Source organism: Eurytemora carolleeae, unplaced genomic scaffold (assembly GCF_000591075.1).
Source record: "Eurytemora carolleeae unplaced genomic scaffold, Eaff_2.0 scaffold464, whole genome shotgun sequence".
In the NCBI taxonomy this organism is placed as follows: Eukaryota; Metazoa; Arthropoda; class Copepoda; order Calanoida; family Temoridae; genus Eurytemora; species Eurytemora carolleeae.
The window spans coordinates 52,622-61,675 of NW_019396450.1; the positions used below are offsets into that span (position 1 = coordinate 52,622).

At 32.7% G+C, this 9,054-nt stretch overlaps 1 protein-coding gene across 1 annotated transcript in view; it reads right to left on the reverse strand.

Annotated features, from left to right (window-relative positions):
- Window positions 1–9,054, reverse strand: part of LOC111703530 (vacuolar protein sorting-associated protein 53 homolog) — a gene marked incomplete at its 5' end in the record, with an annotated part of 17,497 nt that overhangs the window by 7,853 nt on the left and 590 nt on the right. Inside the window, 16 exon segments of the mRNA XM_023475492.1 lie at window positions 36–114; window positions 775–852; window positions 1,136–1,210; window positions 1,549–1,583; window positions 3,006–3,058; window positions 3,816–3,899; window positions 3,951–4,059; window positions 4,126–4,318; window positions 4,480–4,557; window positions 4,887–4,953; window positions 5,797–5,859; window positions 6,319–6,395; window positions 6,818–6,877; window positions 7,156–7,239; window positions 7,841–7,970; window positions 8,385–8,461. Coding sequence (XP_023331260.1) covers window positions 36–114; window positions 775–852; window positions 1,136–1,210; window positions 1,549–1,583; window positions 3,006–3,058; window positions 3,816–3,899; window positions 3,951–4,059; window positions 4,126–4,318; window positions 4,480–4,557; window positions 4,887–4,953; window positions 5,797–5,859; window positions 6,319–6,395; window positions 6,818–6,877; window positions 7,156–7,239; window positions 7,841–7,970; window positions 8,385–8,461 — 1,342 coding nt within the window.

The following is a 9,054-nucleotide window of genomic DNA, read 5'->3' on the forward strand; positions in this document are numbered from 1 at the left end:
TCCAATCTTAAAGGTCTACTTCATAATTTTTACCTTCTGTTTGAGTTTCTCCTGAAGTTGCTGAGTAGTATCCAAGCAGTATTCAGCTGTCACAAGAAAAGTACAAATCAGAACCTTAAACAGGAATGTTAAAGAGACTGTATGCGTAATTTGATGTGACCCTCCATGCAATGATGGTAATGCCCGATTCACAACAGAACCCTTAATAGCTTTGGCTGCTTAAGTCAGTGTGAATTATATATATGCAGTGATTAGAATCTTGCAAGCTGGTAATTTTCAATTGTGGTTTCTCCACAAAAGTGACTTACGCATTTCTACTGCAGTAAAACATTTTAAAAATTATCAGAATTAAACACATTCAAACTTAGAAAAACAACAATATCTTTCGCTTTATTGATTAGATTAGGGTTTCAAGGATACTGGTGTGAATCGGAAATTACCATCTTTACATTGAGGGTCACTTGCAATTACGAGATCAGTCCCTTTAAAAGTTTGATATCCAGTATCCACAGAGAAAACGTTTAATTTGAAGTGAATGCATTACGAAGAACAGCTATATGTTTTTGTAGGCTACGAGGTTTGTGATTTAGGTGTCAGAGCTTTACGAGACATTCAAAAGATATGGATCTCTGAGACCGAATTTATTTTTGGGCAATGTCGCTTAACTTTCTACTGCCGGTTCATATTTGAACCACCGGTATACAGTTAAAATTCATAAAATTCAGTCTCTAAATCGATTTACAATCCAGGGTTAATAAATTATAAATATATTACCTGGTCCTGGTCTGAAAACCTGACTGTTTCACCTTCCTTGAGCAGAGAACTAAAGTTCTGAATAAGTCCGCTTGTGGCCTGCACACAACAAATTTGCTTCTTTTCCAAAATTAAGTGTGGGAGTTAAAGGATTTCCAACAAAAAAAAATTTCTTGTTTTCTTATATTTAGTTGTATTAATTAACTCAAAAGTTTCAAGAAAAAAAGAATGCATTTTGTATTTAAAAAAATAAATGGGGGGGGGGAAATAAAATTTATAGTTATAAATGGTTAAGCCCCCCCCCCGAAAAATTCCCGTGAATGCCCTTGTCTGGTTCTTAAAACTAAGAAAAACCAGTTCACAAACCTATTTCCTTTTTTACCTGGGAGAAATCTTTCAGATCTTTGAGCTGACTGACAGCTGGGAAGGAAATACTGTTTACAGCCCTCACTCCAATCTAAAAACAATACATCCTTGGACTCAGTGCTTAGGATCCGGATCCGGATCCGTTGGATCTGCAAGATTNACAATATATTTTTATATCTCTGCAGCTAGGTAAAACAGAGGTTCCTATAATAATAATATATTTTCATATCTCCGAAGCTAGATAATACAGAGGTTCCTATAATAATAATATATTTTCATATCTCCGAAGCTAGATAATACAGAGGTTCCTATAATAATAATATATTTTCATATCTCCGAAGCTAGATAATACAGAGGTTCCTATAATAATAATATATTTTCATATCTCCGAAGCTAGATAATACAGAGGTTCCTATAATAATAATATATTTTCATATCTCCGAAGCTAGATAATACAGAGGTTCCTATAATAATAATATATTTTCATGTCTACGCAGCCAGATAATACAGAGGTTACTATAACAACAATATATTTTTATATCTCTGCATCTAGGTAAAACAGAGGTTTCTATAATAACAATATATTTTTATATCTCTGCAGCTAGGTAAAACAGAGGTTTCTATAAGAACAATATATTTTTATATCTCGACAACTAGATAAAATTTTGGTTCCTACAAAAAAATTGTTTCAGCCTTTACACTTTGCTATACACAAAGATTCCTAATAACAAATAACAACAAATAAATATTTTCAACCTTTGGAACCAGAAAAAAAAATATTTTTGGCTTTTACAGTTACATAAAGCAGAGGTTTCAATAGGAATCGTATCTTTAATATGGTCCTTTCAAACTAGCAATTATTTAGGATTGGGCTAGAACGTCTATTATTTCAGGTTTTTCATACTTTAAATTCATTATTTTAAAGAATAGTTGGAAACATCTACGTAACTATCTATCTATCTTTCTTAACCTAACCTAACCCGGAATAGTTAAAAATGAGACCAACGAGGTTATAGTGTATAGAGCGATGATGTACACTAATCCTTTACTAATTTTACAGTTACGATGATCCGAGCTTCACACTGTCATTTTTTGTCATTTTTTATATATTTCCAAATTTTAGCAAAGAGCCATCAATGTTCATTGCTATTAAAGATAGAAACTAGCCCCCCAGCATGTTTATTTTAAAACATGCAAAGTTATTTTAATTATTGCATTCTTCTTTCAAGAGATAACACACACTGTGTTTGTAGTTCCCCCCAGTCATACTTCACAAAGTATGATATCCTTTAATTTATAATAAAGTTCTTTTTTTCTGAACTGTTGCTTTGTAGCATAATTTTAATAGAAATTCAATCATGAAAGAACTTAAAAATAAAATGTATCTGTAAAATTCTAGATTTCACCTTATCAAGTTGTATGTATACGATAACATATATAAAATTCTTTTCGTAAAAGTTTGTAAACTGTAGATACGTAAATAAATATCTAGATCTTAAAAAATTTTACAGGCCATAAACTATACCGAGAGCGTACTGCATATTTGTTTATTATAAGTTGATTCCGGCCTAACCTATAGTATATGTCGTACATGGTAAGAAACCTCTATGGCAGATTCTCAGGGCTTATCTTGGGGGGGATGGGTCAGACCAAGTAGTCTTACTTGAAAGAGGGAGGAAAATGGCAGTTTGTTTATAGTACAGTTGTACAGGACAACTAACTGAGCACACAGGTATAGAACTATCATCCCCCCTGGGTGACAAACATTTTTTGTCAAGCATTTTTCTGTCTCTTTAATTCATTTACCATTAACACATTGAGGTTTAGAAATAAAAACCTTAAAAACCTTAAATACTTATTTCTAAAATTTTTGTTTATAAATTCACCTGTTTCAGGTTTAAACTCAGGTGTTGGCTGCTTCTTCAAATCTTCAACAAATCTAGAAATCAAAACTTAAAATGAAAAATAAGTCCTAAAAAATATGTTCTTCATAATCGTTGTTTTTAAATTTTCGATTACTGAAAAGGTTCATTTATTGCAAATATTCTGTCTTACAGTGATAACCAGAAAACTTCAAGAAATAGGAAGACGACTTTATGGCAATACTTAAGCGTATTTGATAATATTACAAAGCAAATAGTTTTACTAGACACTTATTAAATCACTAATTTAGTGAAATGGGTCTGCTTAAACTGTACAATTGCTGCGTACCATGCCTATTGGACCATTTTACTTCAGTCTGAAAATCGTCTTCACATTCAGAGTTTTCTGGTTATCACTGTTCATTGTACAGTTGTACGGTGGTAAATGTGTACATAAGTCCATTTGGTTGGTTTTGACTTAAGATCATAAGTTTAAAAAGTTCCATTTCTTCAGATGTTTTCAATCCAAGCAAGATATACAAGGCTACCCATAAAGGATGAGACTGTACAGACGACCCGAACATCNTAGGAAATAAACATTAAACATTTCGTACAGTTGTCTTTGAAGTCTCATCCTTTGAGAGTAACCTTGTGGCTGTATGTTTGTTTAGTTTAATAATACATGAAAACCAGTTTACAATTTTGAACAACAGGTGTGGATAAAAGAGGTAAAATTATGCAATGCATGTGTTGCGTTTAAGTTGTACGGTGTAAAGTGTACAGTAGTTCACTTGTCCCATTGTACAGTGGTACAGATTAAAGTACATTAACCACCTGTCAATTAGCTCTGCAAGGTTTCTATCCTGTGCATCTATATATATGTAAAGGTACTGCTCAAAACATTGACTGATAATTCCCCTAAAACAAAAATCAAAAATAAAATTTTCTAAATTTTTTTTTGATACTTACTTGAATGGTTGACTCGTGATTGATTGATAGTTTTGACTATCAATGGTTCCCGTTTCTTCAAATGGATTGTTGGCAGGATCGTAGTTACTGCTCAGATGTAATGTTTTACCTAAAAAGAAGAAAGTGAACAAATCAGCGAATAAAATAATTAGAAAGAAAGCATAAATGGGCTAACCTAGAAACCGACGAGAGAGAAGAGACTCAAACGCCGTAGTTTTCTGAATGGAATGAAGCAGAAGCTTGGTGTCAACCTCCTTTATTCTCTTCTGAAGGATCCGACTAAGATCTGTGCGCGTGACACGACAAAATTCCGCGGCAATGCGCTCGGACATCTCCCAGTCCGGTGGGAAAATAGGACCATGGCGTTCCTTAATAGATTTATACAGATGATAATCAAACTAAAATGCAACTAGACTGTGATAAGATGAAAACTATGAAACAGGAGAGCAAAAAAAAACTAAAAGAGTTTGTTAATTAAAAAGACTTACATCAGACTTTACAAGTACTTCTGAATGAAAAAACCCGTTACCTCAAATTCGATCAAGTTTTTCTTAAACCAAGTAAAGCGTCGATCTATTTTATCTAACCAGGCCTGCTCTTCGTTGTCCTGATTCAAATATTACAGTATTAGAGCCGGAAACTTTTAAAAGATTGGAATGAGTTTAACTCGTTCTTTCATTGGTCAAAACTTTTTAAGTGAAAAATGACTTTGAATAATCGAGTTGAATAATTAAATACGTTCCATTTAAAGTTATCAGCTTTTCCCGGCCTCGTAGAAATCATGTATTTTCCTGAATTCAACCAAAAAATTCCTTAAAGACTGTGAGAATAAATGAGTATTTTAAAAGGGGGAAAAGAATTTTCAAGATTATATATACCCCTGTTGGAATAGAAATTTATGTCATTTTGAATATTTCCATATATTAAGCTACTAACCTGAAACATAATAGTGTACTCCTTTACTTGAAGCTCGATGAACCAGGAGATAAGAGACCGTTTAACCCTGGTTAATTATATTTCTTTTTATATTTTATTTTAATTCAAAAGAAAAATGTTATCAAATAACTCCAACAATTATATTATCCTTTCAACCAGACAAATATATTAGGCAAGGTACTAATGCAAGGAAAGTTATTAGATAGGTGTACGCATTTTTTGTACTGTAGTGTACTGTCTTTGGGCGGGAAGGTAAACACAAGACGGATGTCAAAGCCTGACATGGAATCAATTTTCACAAAAATAATCTATGAAATATTCTGATCATAAGAAACTATTGTTAATTTTTTTTTTAATTATCAAAATTAAATGCTTTTATCTTCCTCGGATACTAGACGAACACTGATTTATCTTCTTGTTTCCAAATTCCGCCCAGAGAGAACTGGTTTCAATATGTACACAGAGTATACGCGACCGCAATTAACTTTCCTTGCATTAGGTTCTTTATAGTAAATACCCGAATAATTAGTTGGGGCCAAGTCAAACTATACGGAATTTAGGCTGTATCTTGATCTTTTGTTGATCTGCAGATTAATTTAATCCTTATTCGATATCCCGCATGGTACTCATACCCAGTCAGGGGTTGAAGAGAGCTTTGATTAGGAGAGGAATAACTAAAATGAAGATATAAAAAAGGTTTAGTTTTTATAGATACCCAAATTAAAAGTGCACACTAATGTTCTCACACTGTACGCTTAACCCGTTCAAGCAAGGTCAAAAAATCATGTTGCAATTCTGATTTAGTTTGGGCCTGGTCCAACTATGTAGATTGTAGAATGTAGGGTAAAGTTAAAGGCAGACTGGTTAAAGCAAAAATTGAGATGAAATGATAAAAGCTTTGAAATATAACCGTGGATCTAGCACAGAGACAACCAGACATGCTTCAGCTAACTGTTTACTGCCACCAGCACTCCTTAACAAATGGCAAATTAGAAGATTTAGATGAAAAAACTATTCCTCAAAAGTTTTCCAATTGATCCGAGGACAACAGGCAGACATAAAACGCATTAAACACCTCTGAACAATTTTTATAATTTGCTTTTACCAACAAAACTGTGCAAAAAAAAATACTAATTTTAGATCAAATACATAAAATTTAAGACAAAAAAAACATCGAAAAATAAATATTACAAATCTTTCAGATATTAAAGAATTACAAATCTTTTAGATATTAAAGAATCCTAGGTTTTTACTCGGGTGGATTCGCCTGGTGCTGCCACGCCTGCATGGCAGGGGAATGAAAAAAGCACGATCAAAATTAAAATAGTACCAATCAATTAATAATCAAGTAAGATTAATCTTGGTTTTAAAATAAACACTCCCTTTTTAGGCTCAATTAAAATAAGATTTTGCTACAATTCAAATGACTAACTTTGAATGATCTCCGGAAAGGGCAACCTCAAAATCCTTCCTGATCTGGTCTCCCAACTCCTTCTTTAAGGACTCCACCTAAACATTGAAATCCATTATACCTCTCTACTTATTTAAAATACTTTTAACAAAAATTGTATTAATTCATCCCGGCCAAGTCAAAATCATTGATTAGCAACAATTCAGGTAAAAAACCGTTCAAATTGTTTCTAAACATTACATTGTGACAAAAAAAACTTTTCAGAAAAAGGAAGGGGAAACAATTTTCAAAATAATTTTCACATCCCATTCTTAAATTTTTTATATTTTTAGGGGGGGAAAAATTGGACATCATAAAAAGGCAAATTATCCTTATCGATACTTTTAACCCAAAATTTTATTTCTTTTATCCATTGTAGCAAAATAATTAACCTAACGTTCGGGGAAAGGGGAAAATAATGATTTTTCAAAACAGAAAATATACACCCCTGCAGTAAAATTAATTCTCCTTCAATCCTCACCTGTTCTGCAAGCTCCTTTATCTGTGGAATCCTCTGATATGAATAGAAGTGATTTAAAACCTGGTTTTAATATAACAATTCATAAGAATAATACAACAAAAAATTCCTTTGATCGTAAAAATACCCTGCACAATAGCAAATAAATCAAGTTTTGCATAAAAATACGCGAAAAAATCAGAAGTACTTTAAAAAATATAGTTTTCTTAGCCCTAATCAGATCCGCATTTAATAAAATGGAAAATAAGAAATGGTTCGAACTCTGTATTTAAAAATGTCCACAAATGAAGTAAGGACAATTTGAACTGTTTAGGTACTAGGTAGCCTTTAAGAATGTTTTCCTCAAGAAGTCCTTGTAGAAGAAGGGCAGCTTCTCCATACTGCCGCTTTGCAGTCAGAGTAGCAAGGGTAGCAGTTCCGCCGACCTACAAGAATAATTGTTAAACAAAATCAATCCTCATATTTTAATGTACCACACAATGTGCTACCTTGTTGGAAGCTACCTTGATTTATGAAGCAAGGTTTACTTTAGATTTGTTTTAAATATCTTTTATTTCATAAAACAAGATATTTAGCAAACATGATCGTAATTAATTAAGCTTTTTACAGCTATGTTTAAGTACAAGGAGGGATCAAATGTGCTTGGTTATTTATTAGAACATGGGAATGAGTGAAAAATAAGGAAGAATTATTTCAGGAATTATTTTCATTTTAATAGACAAACCATCATTTAGGGTTGAAAAGGAAAAAGGAAATATCTGGGAAAAAAACTGAAAAAGAAAGATAAAATCAAATGGATAACTAATTACCCCTGCTGAAAGAAAATGGTTCATAAATCTTTGATCTGAGGCCGAATTTAAAGAGTTTGAGCGGCGGTTTAAATTTAAGCCGCAGCTTAAATGTGGTAGGTTCCACTTCAAATTGTATCAAATGTTTCAAGATTTAAGCCGGCGCTTAATTTAAACCCGGTTTTGGAAGATTTAAACCGCGGCTCAAATTCTTTAAATTCCATCTCTATAATATTACCAGCATATGAAGATGATTAAGAGTTGTGATGGCAGTTGTAAGATTCCGTTTAGCTGTATCCAATTGTTTAATATCCCGTGTTATTTCTTTTACCATAGTTTCACTCTCCCCAGCCTTGTTCTTTATATCCCTTCAAAAATAAATTTTTCACAAACTGTCAAACAATTAAAAGATTGAAATCAAAATTAGTTTTTGACAGAATGTTTTTTCCTCCCGGGGCCCCATTACCACATATAAAACAATTTACATGTTATATCCTTGTTAAGATGGTGTAAAAATGTTTTTCGATGATTACAAAATAATGGTGTAAAGAGGCTTCAAAGTTTCTGTCAATAGTAAAAAATCAGATTTGAATTTTTGTAGAGGGGTAGGGGGAAGGTTTCCCCTGCAACCTGATACCTTAACGTTAATATTACTTGTTAACAATGTTAATTAATGTTAACAATGTAATAATAATAATAATAATTTACCCAATCTGTGAGAATAATTGATTTCTATTAAAATCTATCTAATCTTAAGAATAGTTAATTTTTATAAAATCTACCTAATCTGTGAGAAGAGTTGAAGAATGGCCTGCTGTGCCTCCTCTAGTGCAGCAGCGGCATCTCCTCCCACCGCAACCTTAACAGTACTGTACAGTGTACATGACAAGAAACATATCACTGTCCGATGTACATACCAAGATACATATCATATTTAACAGTACTGTACACTACAGTGTACATAACAAGATACATATCAAAGTTCGAAGTACTGTACAGTGTATAGTGTACACAACAAGATAAATGTCAAAGTTAACAATGAAAATATATAAATAAGAGTTGAGAGTACTATACAGTGTACATAACAATAACCATACCAGTGTTAACAGTACTGTGAAGTGTACACAATATACAAATCAAAGTCAACAGTACTGTTTAATACAGTGTACATAACAAGATACATACCAAAGTTAACAGTACTTCACAGTGTACATGACAAGAAACATACCAGAGTTAACAGTACTTTACAGTGTACATAACAGTTGACGTACTGTACTGTACCAGATACATAACAGTTTACAGTTCTGTACCACTCAAAACAACCTACCCTTGTTAAAAGTGTCCAGACTGCATAGTAAGTTGTAATTGCTTATAAGTAATATCTCTTGCTTTGTAGTTGAATAAAAAAATGAAAATATTATCAGCTGGCAAGAATACACCCCCCCCCCCCCC